Source organism: Oncorhynchus keta, chromosome 14 (assembly GCF_023373465.1).
Source record: "Oncorhynchus keta strain PuntledgeMale-10-30-2019 chromosome 14, Oket_V2, whole genome shotgun sequence".
NCBI lineage: Eukaryota > Metazoa > Chordata > Actinopteri > Salmoniformes > Salmonidae > Oncorhynchus > Oncorhynchus keta.
In genome coordinates, this window is record NC_068434.1 from 30,432,052 (window position 1) to 30,452,823 (window position 20,772).

Sequence of the window (20,772 nt, forward strand, 5' to 3'; positions counted from 1 at the left end):
TGAAGAACACATAACACACCCACTTAAACAGCCCCACCTCTCTAAACCATCTATGGTGAAGAAAGATGATTCCCCCCACTAAAACCACATTCAGTGGTCCAGTTCTGGCCAGCAGTATACTGTTTATTCACTGAGCTTTAATGTGGTTCTGACAAACCCAATTTTCCCTGTCTGACCCACAATTAACGCTCTGACATCACTTTTGTTTTATGAATGACTATTTTAAACTTGTCGGTTTATGCTATAAATCGACCTTGCGCCTGTAGTCGTTGTCCCTTCAGCCTTAACCTTATTAAACCTTTAAGTCTTTCTAAAGACCAACATAACTACTGTTAAAGTGCCAGGGCAGGATGTTTTCCTTTAGAACACATATGTTCAGTTTACATTGAAAATATCTTGATCTCTGGACTCTAAGAATAGAGTATGTTGATTCCCAGCCATCATTCTAGTCATTGTTCTCTTGAGACCAGCCTTTCTTTTGAGTCTATCTGGGAAAGAGTGATGACACTTCCTGTTCTAGGGCACTGTTTACACTCCTTCCCTTAGCCAGGGAGTCATGGCAACTGTAGCCAGGGAACCACGTCACATCAATGGTAGATGCTCAACTATTTCCACACGTAAACTACATCTAGGAAATTAAGGAGCGTTTGAGTATTCACTCTGTGATATTGAGAGACACAAAAAAGTAGAATAACATTTCTCACTCTCAGAGATAAGCAAAATCAACAAAAGCACTATATAATGTCCATTGTGCATTATTATGTCAACTTCCTAGACCTATTGTTTAATATATACCTTATGCTATGTACAAACTACAGTGGCAAGAAAAAGTATGTGAAGACTTCAGAATGATCTGGATTTCTGCATAAATTGGTCATAGAGGAAGATTAGATCAAATTTGAAGTCGCAACAATAGACGAACACAGTCTGTTTAAACTAATAACACACAAACAATGATACGTTTTCATGTCTTTATTGAACACACTGTGTAAACATTCACAGTGCAGGGTCAAAAAAGTATGTGAACCCTTGGATTTAATAACTGGTTGACCCTCCTTTGGCAGCAATAACCTCAACCAAACATGTTCTGTAGTTTGGGATCAGACCTGCACAATGGTCAGGAAGAATTTTGGACCATTCCTCATTCCACAAAACTGTTTCAGTTCAGCAATATTCTTGGGATGTCTGGTGTGAACCACTCTCTAGGTCATGCCATAGCATCTCAACGTTGGTTGAGGTCAGGACTGGGCCACTTCAGAAGGCGTATTGTTTTCTGTTGAAGCCATTCTGTTGTTGATTTACTTCTGTGTTTTGGGTCATTGTCCTGTTGCATCACCCAACTTCTGTTGAGCTTCAATTGGCAGACAGATAGGCTTACAATCTCCTCCAAAATGTCTTGATAAACTTGGGAATTCTTTTTTCCGTCGATGAGAGCAAGCTGTCCATGTCCTGAGGCAGCCCCAAACCATGATGCTCCCTCCACCATACTTTACAGTTGGGATAAGGTTTTGATGTTGGTGTGGCTTTTTTTTCTCCACACATAGTGGTGTGTGTTTCTTCCAAACAACTCAATTGTAGTTTCACTGTCCACAGAATATTTTGCCAGTAGCACTTTGGAAAATCCAGCTGCACTATTGCAAACTTCAGACGTGCAGCAATCTTTTTTTGGACAGCAGTGGATTCTTCTGTGGTAAACACATGAACACCATTCTTGTTTAGTGTTTTATGTATCATAGACTCGTCAACAGAGATGTTAACATGCTCCTTATATTTCTGTTAGTCTTTAGCTCACACTCTAGGATCCTTCTTTACCACATTGAGCATTCTGCACTGTGCTCTTTCAGTCATCTTTCCCTTACAACCACTCCTAGGGAGAGTAGCAACAGTGATGAACTTTCTCCATTTATAGACTATTTGTCTTCCCGTGGACTGATGAACATCAAGGCTTTTAGAGATACTTTTGTAACCCTATCCAGATTTATGCAAGTCAACAATCCTTAATCTTAGGTCTTCTGAGATCTCTTTTGTTCAAGGCATGTTCAAGGCATGTTTCACATCAGGAAAACTCTAATTGTGTGAGTGTTTTTACAGGGCTAACCAACATTTCCAATCTCGTCTCATTGATTGGACTCCAGGTTAGCGGACTCCTGACTAATTAGCTTTCGGAGAAGTCATTAGCCTAGGGGTTTGACATACTTTTTCCAACCTATACTGTGAATGTTTGAATTATGTATTCAATACAATAATTTGTGTATTATTAGTTTAAGCAGACTGTGTTTGTCTTTTGTTGTGACTTAGATGAAGATCAGATATAATTTTGTGACCAATTTATACAGAAATTCAGGTATTGAGGTAAGACATTATTTTTCTTGCCACTGTATACACCAAAATGTGTTTGAAATAATTGTGCTGTTCTTACTGGAACACTTGTAGAGTTTGCGTGCCTGTGTGATATCCCCTTTGCTTAGCCTTGTCCTCTGGCCAATTGGCGGTCTCACTGCATTGACATCATAGCGTGGCAGGATGGTGTCCAAGAAGATTCCTCTGCATTTCAGGAGAAGAGACCGCTGTTAGATCAAAACACTGCATAACCGAGAAGGCACTTGCACATACACACTGGTACACACTTTCTCAGAAAAGACACCATTCAGAGGGCAGTGGTGAACCCTAAAGAGCCATCAGCCAGCAGCTGAACTGCTGACACTAACACTGACAGTAGGCATTATTCAGTGATATACTGAGGATACTGACACAAGCCGTGCTGCCCAACAATGTGGTCTCAGGGCAATTTGTATTATTCTGTACATAAATCTGTGACACTCATTTTAGTATGATATGATACGTTAGGTTACATTATAAATGGAATAACATACAATAACATACGTACTAGAGGATGTGTAGTATCATACATTTTACTTGGTGGTATAATATCATACAAATTGGATGATGTACCTTCTCAAACATCTTGGTTGACGTATAATATTGCACATCTTTATCGGAGACCAGGTTGCTTGTTGCGCCATAACAACAAAGGAGAATTATGGAGAGAATTTACTTGACGGTTAGGAGAACTAAAACAGCAAAGGTTAGGTGAATTTATGTAGTTTAGGTGAATTGGGTTAAGTTTAGAATATGGGTTAGGGGAAAGGTTAGCTAAAATGCTACAGTGGGCCCAGGCGCAACTCGAACATTCAAGCTTTGGATTGCTAGACTGTCACAGATAACGCTCACCCATCCTCCCCGACCAACCTCCCTACTTTAGTTTCTGTCTCAAGTAACTAGACCATTAGTAGGTATCATACATCTTGGTGGTGCTCAGAAATACGTCAAGTATATTTTGTATGGCTCTGAGGCAAGGTGGTGCCCATTCAGTGTTTCTCATCAGTGAACTCAGCACAGAGAAGTGGAGCCACACCCATCAGCGGACCCATGACCCTTATCAACACTGTCAAAAACAATGACCTAACTTCATATATTATTACATAAAAAACAACCAATGGACTGTTACTGGTCAGTGGTCCCCTCCAAGGCTGTAGGAATGTCCTCCTCAGAGGGAGGAGGTAGTTCAAACAGGTCTGGGGGTCAAAACTGACCTCGTCATGTGTGCTGTGCAGATGGAAGAAAAACATTATCCAATTCCAATACTAAAAACCAAATGCCCTCCTCTGACAACCCTATATGAAAATCTAAAACTTGATTGGTTTGTTGTATGGACAACAGCAATATTTAGCATAAGGATTAAAAGTCCAAAAGAACAAGAACAATCAGAAAGATGTATAAAAATCACATCATGGTGGCTTGCCTTTGGCTTGAAAAGGAGTCCAGAACAGTTGATGGTGAAAAACCAGACCTTTTCACACCACTTTCTCACTTGACACTTTGCTAGTTTATCATCTCCTTTTCTCTCTCTGCAATGGTGAGCAAAGCCTGGTTCCTGGCTGTTCCCATGGTGACGTACCCATCAACGCCAGGCATGTGCAAACAGAGCAGCCTGAGCTAACAGTTTAAGCACTGTCTGTCTGCCTGTCGGTCTGTCTGTCTGCCTGCCTCCAGGAGCCCGTAAGCTGGCTGTCGGTGAACAACGCCACTCCAGCCAGTGTCAGAGCAGACAAAGGGCATACTGGCAGGTCTTTATTTGAGTTGGCTCTGCTTTATGCACCAGGCCTGAAAAATGTCCCCAGCGCAGAGGGGCGGATAAAGCCCAGGGTTGGGTAACATGCCCCAGATAAAAAGCATGGGGAGCTGCCTTACTTGTCCCCAGGAGACACTTCAAAACATGAGGGCGCCCCATGAAATCTTGCCAACAAAAATCTCGGCAAAGGCCCTGGCTTCCCACGGTGATTTACAGTAAAAACGCTGTGCAAACACACAGGCTAATAATGGGGAAACAAAGTTAGACATTGGGACAGGTACATCAACATCAGAGGAGGTTGGTAACACCTTAATTGGGGAAGACGGGCTCATGGTAATGGCTGCAGCGGAATAAACACATTGTTTCCATTTGTTTGATGCCAATCTATTTGCTCCGTTCCAGCCATTATTATGAGTAGTGCTGCCCTCAGAAGCCTCCACTGATCAGCATGCAGGGGAAGTGTAAACTGTAAACTGAGAAAAGCTAACAGGAGCCCCTTGTCTCCTAATAAGGTGCTCTGAAAACACACTGACCACGCTCTCAATACATTACTTTTTCATCTGTAAACAGTGAAATAATTCAATAAGGCTGGCTATACTCAGGGAAAATAGGACATGCTCAGAGAGGTTGAATGACAATGGAGCAGAAAGCATCAACAATCAAAAACCTACTTCATTGTCATCCCCTGACAAGCACATTGCCTGTACAGTTAGAAAAATAAAGGGCTAGACAGCCCACTCTGTGCAGTGGCCTGAAAGAGTGTTTGTATCCAATCTCAGCCTCCTTGTAGAGAAAGAATCTCTCCCGGTTTCCCAGAATCCAGTTGCCACGAGCACATGGCAGGTTATTTGGGACAGGCTGCAATATGAGGTATTGAGGAAAGAGCCAGCCTCGGTGGAAAAAAAGGGAAGAACATTTTGAACAAAAGGAGATCCAACAGCTGGTTCTCATACCAGAGAGCTGTGTAGTAATGATTACAGTCTGGTCTGGCCACCCTCTCCTCCAGCTCTCACTCGCCTTGCATGTGCTCAGGCTCACATTACATTCACACTGGGAAGCTGGGGCATGCCAAACCCCTTCCTGTAATTGGGAAAGAGGCATTGAATTGGAACAACAATCACTGATGCCGATGTTTGTAGCGCTAGACAATTTCACATTTTGTTTATGTAAAAGATCTTTTGAAGAAAGTACGCGTCGAGATGCACAGCGGGTACCAAAAATGTATCACACACATGGCTGAGGGAGGGAACCGCATGTTACCGGTATGTTAAACTCAGTGCCAGGGTATCCCCCCCCCCATTGTCATGCAATCCCCTATAGACTGCACACTTCCTGACAAGGATGTCAGGCAACCTTTATCCATTGGCTAACGACGATTATGTAATGACACCAAATTTACAGCTCAATCTCCAACTCAGTCCCAAGTGGACCTTTTGGCTTTGCTTTAAGCCAACGGAAACAGGCAGAAACAGTGCCAAACTGCAGCCTAAAAAGCAAGGAGATGGGTAAAACCCAAATAAGCATGCAGTCGTCATAGAAGCTGGGCTGGTCCAAATCTCAAACCGCCACTATGACACCACGGTCTCTGTCTGTGACTAACAGGACAGCATCTGGAGAGATTTCCAGATGCATCCGACAGGGAGTCTGGGAGAAATAAAGAGGTCAGCTGGCACAGAGGGACGCACTGGCACAGTGGAGTATCAAAAACCATGACACATGCACTGCTCTCCTTTTCAAGCATACTTCAAGGACAAGAAGCAATTTTGTGAAATATGAATTTCAAATCGCAGCAGCATCTACTACAACATCTACAACAAAAGAGTTTGGTTTGAGTGGATAGTGGTTTTCCTGCTGTTTAGTATTACATAGATTCTACTTTTAAAAAAATCTTTAGAGGGCAAAGTGTGACAAAAATAGAATCTTAACAGATTCCATCTCCGTGGCCATAAAACAAAGCTGTGGGATATTTCACACTCCTTTTATCCTTTATAAAAGCTGCACAAACCATCTATGACGCCTTGATCAAAGGCCAACATATCAACAATTTATTGAAAAATCTATAGCTTGCAGTCAGAACCGCAACTGGAAACAGGATCAGTTTGATTCTGTACTCTCAGAGATTTGACTTGTCAAGTCAATGTCGGGGAAATGACATTGAATGGTCTCCAAGTTTATGTGATCATTAGTGGTTGACCTAAATCATGCTAGCAAGTAGACCTGACTTTTTTTTTTACACCAGGGAGCCATGAAGCTAGCCAGCAGACACCTCGGGAATAAAACCCTATAACCTCCTAAAGAAGCCTGGTATGTGGGATCATGTTGCTAACGACGATCAAAGCCACTTCAAAGGGGCTCTATGTGGCATAATGAGGCAGTTCACACTATGAGAGGAGAACTTTTACAAGGAGCTTCACAGAGGTATGAGTGTGCCATGTAGCCTGATGTGCTGCAGCAGGGCCACTGGCGCTAGCGGCTCTACCTGAACCTGGGGTTGGATGTGGAGGTTTACTGGGCTGCTGCTACACACTCAGGCAGCTTGAGCCAACCAGGGGAGGGATAATTGGAACAACCTGTGGCTGTGGGTAAAAGTTGGCTCATCAAAAAAAAAGTTTAAAAAGTTTGAAATATCCAATAAATGTCATTCCACTTCATGATTGTGTCTCACTTGTTGTTGATTCTTCACAAAAAAAATACAGTTGTATATCTTTATGTTTGAAGCCTGAAATGTGGCAAAAGGTCGCAAAGTTCAAGGGGGCCGAATACTTTCGCAAGGCACTGTATGTACTGTATTTTTTGGAAATTCCTTTACCTATTTGTTAACAGAATTGAGTTTTAATCACTTAATAATTCATAAACAACATTGATATCAGTAAAAATACTATAACTAATTGATAGGTCTACCTTTACTTGTTACCTCTGAACTTTCATTATCCTCCCTCCTAATGAGGGAGTGAAATTTAAAAAATATATTTTGGTAACAGGTATTTGGTAACAAGGCAGTTTCTTATGCTGTGCATACACTACACGACTTCTAAAATCGTAACAATTTGGACATGCTCGCATTTCGCGATTTCCTTTCACAGATCTTTTCATTCCATTCCATCCACATTACGATGATTGATCCTGTATCTCGGTTTTCGTAGGAAAAAAATTCCGACATGCAAATAGTGAGCTGCTTTGTTAGTGTGCACATTATTATGTGCAGAAACATTAAAACACGAGACAGAGGCGCAGAATAGAAGATATGAATCATATTTGGGGTTTCTGTCATTGTAGGACATAGACGTAATATTGCTGGATTTCGTTTTACATTAGCTTTCATTTGACACCCAATTTGATATGCTTCTATGAACTTCGCATGTTGGTGCTCATGGATCCTTTAACATGGAAATAGCCTTATCTAACAAATACCCGCCCTTGATACATAGCTGCCACAGGACAGCATTCCCACTGAGAGACGCAGCTACTTGAAAGACTGGAAGCAATCAATATGATATATGCCTAACCCCATAATACAAAACAGATAGGCATGGTATTACATGGGGTTGGTAAAGCATGCTGCAGTTTGTGTGCATTGATTTTTGTAGGTGCCCTTCTACTACTAGACTACAGATGGTCTGGGCAAGGTGGACTACACAAGATCAAAAAGTTGGTGTTGTCTAGGAAAATGTATAAAACATTCACCAGGATTGAAAGCGAAATCTCTATAATCCTGCTCTTTCTGGGCCCCAAAAAGCTAAATGGGCCAGATGTGTCAACTCTAATGACACGTTACTCCAGGCATCCTGGTGGATTACACTTTTTTTACCCTCCGAAATCTCATTACGAGGACAAGCAATATAATCCTTTCTGCATCTCACAGAAACCACATCAGTTCACCCCTGAGCATTTCCACTGCACGCTCAAATGTAAGCGGTGACCATTGAGAGAGTTAAAAGATCCAAGCCAAAATAAATTTGCGGAAGAGAGAGAAAGAGTAGACACTCCCAAAAAGTATTATATTCTGCAGATGTTCTTCCTTTAAGCCAAGGCACTGACACGTTCATGAGGTCCATCACGGAGTTGTGTCTTTGTCCTGCTTCCCTGTACTTTAAATTCATCAGACCAACCATCATACAGGCTAAGTAACAGTGACAAGTCAGCAGTATATTTGTCCCCCAGGCTATGAATGTCAGCAGGTCATTAATTAAGTATCTAAGCTTCAATTTGCGCCACCTTTCCTAAGCCTTGAAGTCAGCCCCTGGCTCTAAAATTAAACAAAATAATGGAGAGAAAAAAAAGAGACATTGACACATTGTAGAACTATGAAGTGACTCACATGGAAAAGACCTGAAGTGAGACATGAGAGCAAAAGTGACAGTCTGGGAAACTGCTCTATGGCCTAAACTGTAACTGATTTCCACGATGTCTGTTCTGCTCTGCTGTGTATGAAGTGGAACTTGGCCCATCTCCTACCTTGAGAATGTATTCCTGGCATAGTGCATGATGCTGTCAAAGTCATACACTTCTCCCAGAGAGTCCACCTCCCCTGGCTCCATCTTCAAGAAGTTATACTCCTGTCCTGTGAATGGAAGCAAGAAAACAGATACTGAAACCTGCAACCCACCCCTACCTCAAATACTGTACCAGAATAGTAAATACAAAAGTGAGAGGCTATCTCCTAGAAAGGGAAAGATGAGTGCGCTGTTCCATACACAGCAGTCTACAAGGCAGTCTTACCTGGCTGGATATTGTCCCTGATGATGCTGACGTGTTCGTCTCTGTCGGGCCGGGTGTGCTCGTGCCAGAAACCAATCACGTGGCCAAGCTCATGCACCACTATTCCAAACTTGTCACAGTTCTTTCCTATGGAGATGGCCTGGGGACCGCCACCCCTGCGGCCCACATAGGAACAGCACCTGCAGGGTCCAACACACAGAACAAAGATCAGGGACAGGTCAACAGGCAGGGTAACAAGCTAGTTCAACGACTGTGGTAACTGGCTACATATTAGACTAAACTAAGTCACTTTTAACTTGGCAGACACAAAGATGAGAGCATTATAGATATATAGATGAGATATATAGAACTTTACTTCCACAAACATGAAAGTGTTAACCAGAAGGAGTGAACAAATAACGAATAAGCCAAGTGAAGTAGTCTATGGAAGGAATCCCTGTTCCTGGAGAGACGCAGGGTCTGACCTCAACAGTTTGTGGTTCATCTCACATCTCTAATGCATATACAGTGTTAGGAACAGCATTCTTAACAGCCTTTCTAGCAGGTCATAGGAAAACTAGCGGAGGTGAGGTGACCCTACATCCTAATACAGTGGTGACATTCATTGATGCGTGCTTCACTGTAGATGGAGGGTTACAATGTGTGACAGTGAAGGATGGCTAACTTTAGACTGCAGGGCTCTCCATCTCTCCCTCCCTGACATGAAAGGGTCAGTGTGGAACCCCGGTCCATGGACACACACCGCGCCCCTGTGGGCCAACCAGCCGCTCTCTAATTACTGTGAGCCAGGCTTTCCTGAGACGGGCCTTGAACTTTGCACAGGACAGATGGGGCCTGCAGCAGGCCAGCCCAGAGCCCAGGCATTCCCACTAACTGCGGCCGCCTGAGTGGATAATGTCATCCCTGTTACTCTGGAGGACAGTTACCAGGCTAAAAATGGCTATCAACAGCTGGGTGGAAAAAGGTCAGTTTATGCTCCATATCCGCTCTTTAATATGTTCTTCTTGGTAGCGGATTTAGTGTACATGCAGAGCCAGAGTATAACGCCATCAACGTGGCTACAGTTTTGTGTAAAAATCTTTTGAACTTAAAAACATGCATAGCTGGGAAAAGGACAAAATATATAATGTGGAATTACGGGTTATGGTTAAGCTGAGGAGGTCTCCCTTGGGTGTCATTAAAAAAAAACATGTGACACCAATGTGACACCAGTGCTCAGTGAAAGATGTGTCAGAACTATGAGGCACAGCATGCATTCCTTGGGCATGAATGGTTGTCTTTCTCAGGACTTGCAGGGGGCTTCAATTAGCACAACTCACGCAGACAGACTGCGGACAGAGGGGATGAGCCAGCACTAAAGGACAATGGAGGAGTAGTAAGGAAAAGTACTTAAGCGATAACTCATTATGGCTGTGTGGATAAAGGACTGTCATGTCTGAGTAGGCTGACCAGCTACACTTCCTTCCTGAGGGAGGCGAGCCCAGGCCTGCGTGGACTTACCCACATGGCCGGTAGGTGAACACAATGTAGCTCTCCTCTGTTGTCCTCTCCATAAAGGTCACACAGGTATGCTTCTCCCAGTGACGCATGGCCTGGCGGAATATCGCCCGCTGGCTGCCTGAATGTGATGGGAAGAAGGGAGGAGATCAGTGAGGCTGATGTCCATAAGTCACGTAAAAAGGAGGATAAAATACCAATGCTAACAGCTTGCTCATAGTGCCAAATTCATTCCAAGTAAAGTTAATAAAAAATGGTATGTCCAATAGCTGCAAAGACATTCATTTTAATGTAGTGGATGCAAGTATGCTGAAGTATGCTTAATGGACACCAGCTACCACATTTTAGTAGGAAACTATGTTATAGGGCGCATATAAGACGCATAGGGCAAGTAAACAGCAGTGATGTGGGACTTACCACTGAAGTTCCCACTGATGACATAGGGAATGACACCTTCTGGCCATACCCTCTCAGGTCTGGATGTTGCCGCCCTTTTCCTGCGGTGTGATCCTTGCCGGTTTGGCAATGCTCTGTTTCGACTGGTCTCATTGGCAGAAGACCCTGTCATTCCCAATTACCAGCCAAAGATGAGGTTAGTACAATATAAAATCACAGAAAACCATCCAATTAAAAAGTTCAACTCTGGTGAGAACATGGTAAAAACCATGATGAGATTACAACATTTCAGCTGTTCCTAAATGGTAAAGAGATGATAATGACAATGAAGCATGCTTTATATGCTGGTTGAGCATTTTCTTTACATAAACACTTTGAGAGTGCTGGTGATAAACATGCTGTTTGTTTACAACAGGTGTCTTGGCCAACCCAGTGTTGGAGAGGAGTCATCACCTGGTGCTGAGTGGTTCATGCATCGTATACATCTTCCTGGCAGATGCACTGGGAGAGAGTTACAAAGCCTCCTTGCATAATTGGCCTTGAGGTGGGAAAATGTGGGAACTATTTAACTGAATGCAAGTTTTTGTTCTTGGACTGGTTTGTATTGTATCATTAAGGAGACATTTTAGTCAGCACTATATAATAGCACATGCATAAATGGAGTCAGACTTTTAGAATTGATGACAGGCACGTTTATAAGAAAATGCACGCTTTTAGGCTATGGCGATAGGCCTTAGTCTTTACTCCCAGTAACCATGACTTGGTCAGCCAGCCTCACAGCTCTTGCTCACCTGTGGTTGTCTCATTGAAGGTCTGGACGGTCCGTTGGGCCATGTTTATAATCCGGTCCACCTTAAACATGCGCATGTCCTCCTCATCCAGAGCAATGTCTCCCCAAAAGGCAACTGAAGCAGACACACAGAGAGAAAGCAAGTCAGACATATTTAAGGCATCTTTACAATATTGTTTTGCACCGTTCAATAGCCTCAAGGTTTTCCTGCTCTGCAGTCCGACAAACCCTGTCGATCACATAGGCATCCATTAAAACAGAGGGTGAAAAAGCTAGACATTCTCTCCCTCTCACACTCCCTCTCTCCCATCTCTTTGGCCCCCTCTCGCAAACAGACACACAGAGTTGTGAAACATCAGTTATGTGAATGTTTGAATAACAGGAGAGGAATGCGGTCTGAGTCTCAGAGCTCTATAAGCTCCAAGCTAAATAAGTCATACCATCAGGGGAGGGAACATCTCTTTATGACATTCAGTGGAGGACATAGGAAATCCATTAATGAGAGCTACATTCAAAAGCTTTCAGATCAGCATACCCCAGATGTGCTGGGTCAATCCAGTTGCCGTTGAGAAAACTCTGGGGGAATATTTAATGTCCTGATATCTTTGTACCATTAATGAGTCCTCGAGCAGACCGAATACTGTAAGATGCTGCCTCAATACTGTATATAGGGCACCTTGAACAAGTAATAAGTTCTTAATGAGGCCAAGGAGAAGGAAAAATAACCAAGCAGTCACCCTTTATGAAGAATGTGAAGAATGGTATTCCTTGCTAAATGCCCTATTTCTTCGGCAGTTTGGGCAGGAGTCCTCTCCACAGATACAGGCCACTCTGTTTTAAAAGCTTTTAAACCAGCACATTTGCTGAATTACGCGCTGTCCTGTGTGCAGGAGTGGACCATACAACTCTATGCACAAGTACTGCTTTTAACAATTTCCACAAAAATGTTACAAAAACACATTTAGTTGAAGAACAGTGCAGATGCAAAGTGCCGTAGCAGAATGACGGTTTGTGCTGTTGTCACCTAACTTTGCATCTGCATTGTTTTTGTAAATGTGTTTTGTAAAATGTTAGTCATCCTTGTGCATAGAGTTTCACGGGTTGTTTAACTTTGCAATCATTGGTTTTTGTTTGGCATACATTTTAAAGTGACAAATCGAGTCTCAGCATCATTCTGTTCCTGTGGAATTGCCCTTCTGGGAACTGCTTTACTGGGAAAAACAACATCAACTGCTATAGTGAAAGATGGATAACTAAGAACTGACAAACTGTGGTCTGGGAATCAAAGTGAATGCATCTTTTCAGGGCTTAAGGTTGTTTTTAGAACTCAACAACAATCATCTATGACTGTTATAACTGAGCAATCATTGGCCCGACCATTAATAACAGTCAGATTGTGGTGTGCGTTTGTGTCAGAGAGAAAATACAACGAAGGAAAAAAATAGAGGAAAAAACTTTTTAGCTTGCGTCCCTTTATCCACCAGAGGATAATTATTTAGACAATATGTAGCTGGCTGAGATGTAGCCACAGTCTCACACAAGCAACAGAGTGTCGGAGAGGGCATGTTGTGGGCTAGCAAGATTACAAGCCAATGACAGCAATAAGAAAAGGTGTAGATCCTTGGCTGCAAGATAGGGCATGCTCAGAGCTCAGTGGGCAGGTTGAAAATACCATAAGTCAAAGGGATCCTATCATTTGCACTCAGAAAAACACTCAATCACTGTGAGTGTCACCAAATCCCCAAAACATTCAAATAGACTATTCATACTCAGCTCAAATACAGACACTCTGTGCCAAGAGTATACAGTGCCTTCAGAAAGTGTTCATACCCCTTGGCTTATTCCACATTTTGTTGTGTTACAGCCTGTATTCAAAAACGATTAAATCTATTTTTTAAATCGCTCACCCATCTACACGCAATACCCCATAATGAGAAAGCAAAAACATGTTTTTCGAATGCTTTGCTAATTTATTGAAAATGAAATATAGAAATAACTCATGTACATAAGTATTCACACCTGAGTCAATACTTTGTAGAAGCACCTTCGGCAGCGATTACAGCCGTGAGTCTTTCTGGGTTAGTCTAAGAGCGTTGCACACCTGGATTGTACAATATTTGCACACTTTTTACAATTCTTCAAGCTCGGCCAAGTTGGTTGTTGATCACTGCTAGACAGCTATTTTCATGTCTTGCCATATATTTTCAAGACAATTTAAGTCAAAACCATAACTAGGCCACTCAGGAAAAGTCTATGTCGTCTTGGTAAGCAACTCCACCATAGGCTTTATTTGGCATTGTGCTTTAGCTTAAGGTCCTGCTGAAAGGTGAATTTGTTTTATTCCGTTACTTTTTATCCCAAAATAACTCCCTGGTCTTTGCCGATGACAAGCATACCCATAACACGATGCATGCAGATACTTGGAAATAGGCCTCATTGGTCTCATTATGAAATCCCTGAGAAGTTTCCTTCCTCTCCGGCAACCGAGTTAGGAAGGACGTCTGTATCTTTGTAGTGACTGGATGTATTGATACACAATCCAAAGTGTAATTAATAACTTCACCATGCTCAAAGGGATATTCAATATCTTCTTTCTAAAAAAACTCCATGGTCGTTGGTCTTTGTGGTTGAATCTGTGTTTGAAATTCACTGCTCATCTGAGGTACCTTACATATAATTGTAAGTGTGGGGTACAGAGAGGAGGTAGTCATTCAAAAATCATGTCCTGAACTTATTAAGGCTTGCCCATAACAAAGCAGTTGAATACTTATTGACTCAAGACATTTCAGCTTTCTTTTAAAAATGTATTTACCAAACACTTCACTTTGATGACATGGGGTAGTGTATAGGCCAGTGACACAAAATCGTAACTTAACCCATTTTATATTGAATAACACATTAGCATAAAGTTTATTATTTCAATTCATAAGATTCATACAATACATTTAGAGGTTTTTTTTTAAATACTTTCAGACATTCAATTTGAACGGACTCCTCAGTTTCCAGGATATCCGCCAGTGTTTTAATGAGCCAGGTTCATCATTTTGTCTTTACCTTCAACTGCACCTATCCATGCAAGCCTATGGGGTCCCCTGGGGAGCAGCACTAGCAGAACACCCATTGGTCAAACTTCTAACGGACAGACCCCCCTCAAGGGGAGTTGTTTTTAATATCTATTGTTAATCATTAACTCTATCCACTGTATGGGAAAAGGATTACACTTAAACTTGCTGACAGACAAATAAATTGGGAGACAGAATGGAAAAAATATATCTGGATCATCTAGAAACCCCAATCACCAATTAATGAATAAAAACATTTGCTATAGAACCTACCTGGCGGTTAGAGCATTGGGCCAGTAACCGAAAGGTTGCTGGATCGAATCCCGAGCTGATAAGGTAAAAATCTGTCGTTCTGCCCCTGAGCAAGGCAGTTAACCCACTGTTCCCCGGGCACCGAAGACGTGGATGTCGATTAAGGCAACCCCCCCCGCACCTCTCTGATTCAGAGGGGTTGGGTTAAATGCGGAAGACACATTTCAGTTGAAGGCATTCAGTTGTACAATTGACTAGATATCTAACACCTCAAATAATACATCACATGAGCATTTGTCCATCGCCATTATGTGAGTTCTGCACCACAGGGGACTTTGGTACTTTTTAGCATGTGCTGTGAAAATGCCAGGGGGTGGTTGAATTCTGGGGGAAAGTTAACAATGTCATCTCTGTACTTATAGATAAAATAATGCCATTAGATCCAATAGTGATGTTGCTTTGTGATGACTGATTGGCACTTGTCAGAACGCCAACGGAGAGTGTGGTTGGCAGGAACCACAGCTGCTAAGAAGATTATTTTACAAAGGTAGATTCCACCTCATCAGTTACCATTGCAACAATGGTTGCTCACATTTAAGGAAATTGTACTTATGAAGCTCTCCACGGCCAGGATCCACCAGGGCCAAGGTGTCCAATCTTGACACACTTTACATCCATGAAATTACTATGTAATATAAATGTATTTGTTTTTATTTCATGATTTATTTGACTTTTTATTTTTTTAAAGCGGTGTGAATGCTTTCTGAAGACTTTGTATCTGATCACTACAAGCAACCAGCTGTCCATACAGTATGCAATGGATACAAACTGACTGTCGCAATGCTCTTTTATCCTCTTGTTCTTACTTTTGATTCCAAGAACTGACAGCATTAAAGGATGAGAGAATAGAAAGCACTTCGACAAAACCAACATCAATTTGAGGCTGTCACCGAGGGGACAGGTAGCACTCTTTCCACCGTGGAAGATAAAAATGTAGCTGCAATTAAATTACTTAATTTATGAGAGTAACCCTGCTTTACCTAATACGTAATGCTACAGTAATACTAAACTGAGTTACACAGTTATTAACATTGATTTATTGGCCTAATGCTAGAACCAACTAACCACACAACAAGTTGCAGGATTGTCCCCACCCCCACCCCGCTGCCGTGCACAGAGGGCTAATGTACTTTCCGTCCATGGCTGAGACCCACTCATCCACAAAACATTCTGGGGACAAGCTCTTAATCCAGCGTATAATTGTTCCCTGACAACAGCTAAGATTGAAGTGAGCAAATGCACAGCTCCGGCGGCATTAGGATTCATTTCCCCCGGGCTTCCCAGTCGTCCTGGAGACGCTGCAGGTTTAGGGAAAGTCTCCCAGGGATTGAAAATTAATCCCCATGTCTACTGGCTTTAATTATCCACGGACAGAGACAGAATCTCTGGATTCTTCCATATGGAGCACCGGGCCGAGGACAGGATGGCAGTCATTGCACTGGCCAGTTGATTTTTAAAACAGAGAAACCCCACTGCATGTGCACGACTGTCAAAACAGACTGAGCAGAGAAAGACTAGTAATGAAGATTAAAACCCAGAGAAAGAGAAAGAAAGAGGCAGATGGGAGCAGATCACTATTGAGCACAGCATTGCCGCCACGCTCTTTCCAGCAACATTCATTACCTAAATGACAACAGCTGCAGCCATGGTATTAATTTCAACAGAAATGTAAAGGTTGAACAATTTGATCATTTCCACTCTAAGAGATCGTTCCACTCCAGTTTAAAGATGATATGGTTCTCAGTGTCCTAACATAAACATATATTGTGGAGAGACACAAACAGGCATTTTCATTTACGTGCTGGGACAGAGAACTGTTCATCACTGTATGGGACATAATGGAAAGATAAAAACAGCCTTTGATTAAACATTTGATTGATTGCACTTTGTGCGTTACACTTTCTCCCTCTCCTCCCCCATCGCTGGAATGTGTCTTTAGATCATCTTAACCATCATAATACCTTTCATCTCAGACCACCCCCATCAATCAGTTTGGCCCGTCAGATTACGCACGAGATCTCTATCAAATTAAACACCATTTGATTCAGGGAATTCCCAGGACACAGCCTCCTTGGTGTAAGACACACACTATGACTGAATTGCAGATTTGCGCAAACAAAAACTTTATGTACAACTTTATGTACAATGACTACTTTTAAGAATTTTCACTGAACATTTTACAAGAACTGTGCAGATGCAAAGTGTGGGAACCAAATTTTGGTAAAATCTCCCTCCGTTTTTTGATTTGACCATGTTTTCAAAAAACTTAGAGAAATTTGTTTCCCAAATTAAGATTCAAAGATGTCTGCAGAAAGAATCGCCCGTCTGCAGAAAGAATCGCCTGTCAGCTATGACATGACACCTTGAGTTTGATTTTTTTTTCTTGTGGTTATTGAACTACAGTAAGTGAAGTGTATTTACAACTGGTAACAGAATTTCATCATGGGTCCCACAGAAATGCCTAATTATGGATATGAATCTCATTCTCCTCATGGTGATGTATCTAAAATAGGTACACAAAAAAGGTAGAAATATGCAACATCCTAATTTACATAGTCCTTCTGGTCCTTCTGTAGCTCAGTTGGTAGAGCATGGCGCTTGTAACGCCAGGGTAGTGGGTTCGATTCCCGGGACCACCCATACGTAGAATGTATGCACACATGACTGTAAGTCGCTTTGGATAAAAGCGTCTGCTAAATGGCATATTTTTTTAATTTATTTTTTATTTGTGTATTATTCTACACACTTGCTTTGTTTGTTGTTGTTTTAATGAGCTCCGACACCAAACAAGACCAAATTTGCATCCCACTGCTAGCTTGCCTCTGAAGCTAAGCAGGGTTGGTCCTGGTTGGCCCTTGAATGGGAGACAATATGCTGCTGGAAGGGTTGTTGAGGGCCAGCAGGGAGCACTCTTTCCTCTGGTCTAAAAAAATATCCCAGTGCCACAGGGTAGTGATTGGGGACATTGCCCTGTGTAGGGTGCCGTCTTTCATGGGATGTTAAACGGGTGCCTTGACTGTCTATGGTCATTAAAGATCCCATGGCACTTATCATGAGAGTAGGGGTGTTAAACCCAGTTAAGCCCTAAATTCCCAATCTGGCCCTCATACCATTATGGCCACCTAATCATACTCAGCTTTCAATTGGCTAATTCATCCCCTTTTCTCTCCCCTGTAACTATTCCCCAGGTTGTTGCTGTAAATAAGAATGTGTTCTCAGTCGTCAATTTACCTGTTAAAATAAGGGTAAAATAAAAGAAAAAAAGAATGTTAGCAAAAAATTTCATACAGAGTGACGTATCATCAAGTGATGATAATTTAACGATAATGGCAAGTAAAAGTAATCAACATTTTAAAATGAATAGTTTGTAGACAGTTTCATTATTTTAATGAATTTTGACCTCCCCACAGTTCATTGGAAGAGGAAGTGTAAATTCTAACAGTCTATTCAGTAGAAGAATATCTTGGCGGCATAGAGCAAATGTTGCTGTTGCAAATTTTCTGCAATAAAAACAAAACAAATAGACTGAGTTGAGAAAACATTTAGCAGTTTTGAAGCTAATCTCCTGCAATTCTATGTATTTTTCCATGGCTAATGCTGTGTTCCTCTGCTCAAACATTATAACAAAACTCAATGGGCTGTGCCTGAATGGCCAATAACATTTTATTTATTTTTTAAAATTCTGACTGTATAGCTTATTTCATTGTTAGTTCTCAAATAACTATCTTATCTGCTTGCCCAGAGTTGGATAAACAGGAAGAGCTAGCATGCTAACTGTTCCTGTAGACTTCCAATCATTGTGGTAGTTAGCATTGGCTTGTGAAACTACCTTTAACTTCCTTCATACTGGATGCAGAGACATAAAAATGGTATCCACAATGGTATTCTGTTGCAGCTAGCAATAAACATAAAACATTTTATTTTTGTATATATATATATATATATATCATTTTTAAAAATTGCCCTGCAGCGGAGTATAGTTCAGTTCATTATAGTGTAGGGCTGTGACGCTACCAGTATCGCAATATTTTTTCCATGGCAAAAATGAAAACGCGATGTAGGTCTCCTTGGTCCTTTAAAAACCTGCTGTATGTAAAATAATGATGTTTGTTTCCAACATCATGTAAGTTAAATCCGCTTCGTGTTTTGTTTTCGTGCCACGATACTAACGAGTATTGCGATACTGGTATCGTCCCGGCACTATTAGTGTACTTTTTCATTTGATTTATTTTGTATTTCACCTTTATTTAACCAGGTAAGATAGTTCAGAATAAGTTCTCATTTACAACTGCGACCTGGCCAAGATAAAGCAAAGCAGTGCGACACAAACAACAACACAAAGTTACACATGGAATAAACAAGCGTACAGTCAATAACACAATAGTAAAAAAATTAAGTCTCATTTACAACTGCGACCTGGCCAAAAAATAGTCTCAGTGTGTGCAAATGGCGTGAGGAGGCAAGGCAACAAATAGGCCATAGTAGCGAAGTAATTACAATTACAAGCAAATTGACACTGGGTGACAGATGAGCAGATGGTGATGTGCACGTAGAAATAGTGGTGTGCAAAACAGCAGAAAAGTCAATAAAAACAATATGGGGATGAGGTAGGTAGATTGGGTGGGCTATTTACAGATGGGCTATGTACAGCTGCAGCGATCGGTTAGCTGCTCAGATAGCTGATGTTTAAAAGTTTGTGAGGGAAATATAAGTCTCCAGCTTCAGCAATTTTTGCAATTTGTTCCAGTCATTGGCAGCAGATAACTGGAAAGAAAGGCAGCCAAAGGTAGTGTTGGCTTTGGGGATGACCAGTGAGATATACCTGCTGGAGTGTGTGCTATGGGTGGGTGTTGTTATTGTGACCAGTGAGCTGAGATAAGGCAGAGCTTTACCTAGCATAGACTTATAGATGACCTGGAACCAGTGGGTCTGATGACGAATATGTAGCGATGGCCAGCCGACTAGAGCATACAGGTCGCAGTGGTGGGTGGTATAAGGGGCTTTGGTGACAAAATGGATGGCACTGTGGTAGACTGCATCCAATTTTCTGAGTAGAGTATTGGAAGCCATTTTGTAAATGACATCGCCGAAGTCGAGGATCGGTAAGATAGTCAGTTTTACGAGGGTATGTTTGGTGGTGTGAGTGAAGGAGGCTTTGTTGAGAAATAGGAAGCCGATTCTAGATTTAATTTTGGATTGGAGATGTTTAATATGAGTCTGGAAGGAGAGTTTGCAGTCCAGCCAGACACCTAGGTATTTGTAGTTGTCCACATATTCTAAGTCTGAACCGTCCAGTGTAGTGATGCTAGTCGGGTGGGCGAGTGCGGGCAGGGAACGGTTGAAAAGCATGCATTTGGTTTATTTAGCGTTTAAGAGCAGTTGGAGGACACGGAAAGACACAGTGTCCAAAGAAGGGCCAAATGTATACAGAATGGTGTCGTCTGCGTAGAGGTGGATCAGGGAATCACCCGCAGCAAGAGCGACATCGTTGATATATACAGATAAATTGAACCATGTGGTACCCCATAGAGACTGCCAGACAACGGGACCTCCGATTTGACACACTGAACTCGGTCTGAGAAGTAGTTGGTAAACCAGGCGAGGCAGTCATTTGAGAAACCAAGGCTGTTGAGTCTGCCAATAAGAATACGGTGATTGACAGAGTCGAAAGCCTTGGCCAGGTCAATGAAAACGGCTGCACAGTTGTCTTTTATCGATGGCGGTTATGATATCGTTTAGTACCTTGAGCGTGGCTGTGGTGCAACCGTGACCAGCTCGAAAACCGGATTGCGCAGCAGAGAAGGTACGGTGGGATTCGAAATGATCAGTGATCTGTTTATTAACTTGGTTTCGAAGACTTTAGA

General features: G+C 42.0%; 1 protein-coding gene across 1 annotated transcript in view; it reads right to left on the reverse strand.

Annotated features, from left to right (window-relative positions):
* Nucleotides 1-20,772, reverse strand: part of LOC118393191 (bone morphogenetic protein 1-like) — a 57,476-nt gene that overhangs the window by 17,739 nt on the left and 18,965 nt on the right. Inside the window, exons 2-7 of the mRNA XM_035785609.2 lie at nucleotides 11,536-11,649; nucleotides 10,766-10,909; nucleotides 10,352-10,469; nucleotides 8,852-9,030; nucleotides 8,588-8,693; nucleotides 2,420-2,544 (exon numbers count right to left, since the gene is read on the reverse strand). Coding sequence (XP_035641502.1) covers nucleotides 2,420-2,544; nucleotides 8,588-8,693; nucleotides 8,852-9,030; nucleotides 10,352-10,469; nucleotides 10,766-10,909; nucleotides 11,536-11,649 — 786 coding nt within the window. The remainder of the gene's footprint in view (nucleotides 1-2,419; nucleotides 2,545-8,587; nucleotides 8,694-8,851; nucleotides 9,031-10,351; nucleotides 10,470-10,765; nucleotides 10,910-11,535; nucleotides 11,650-20,772) is intronic.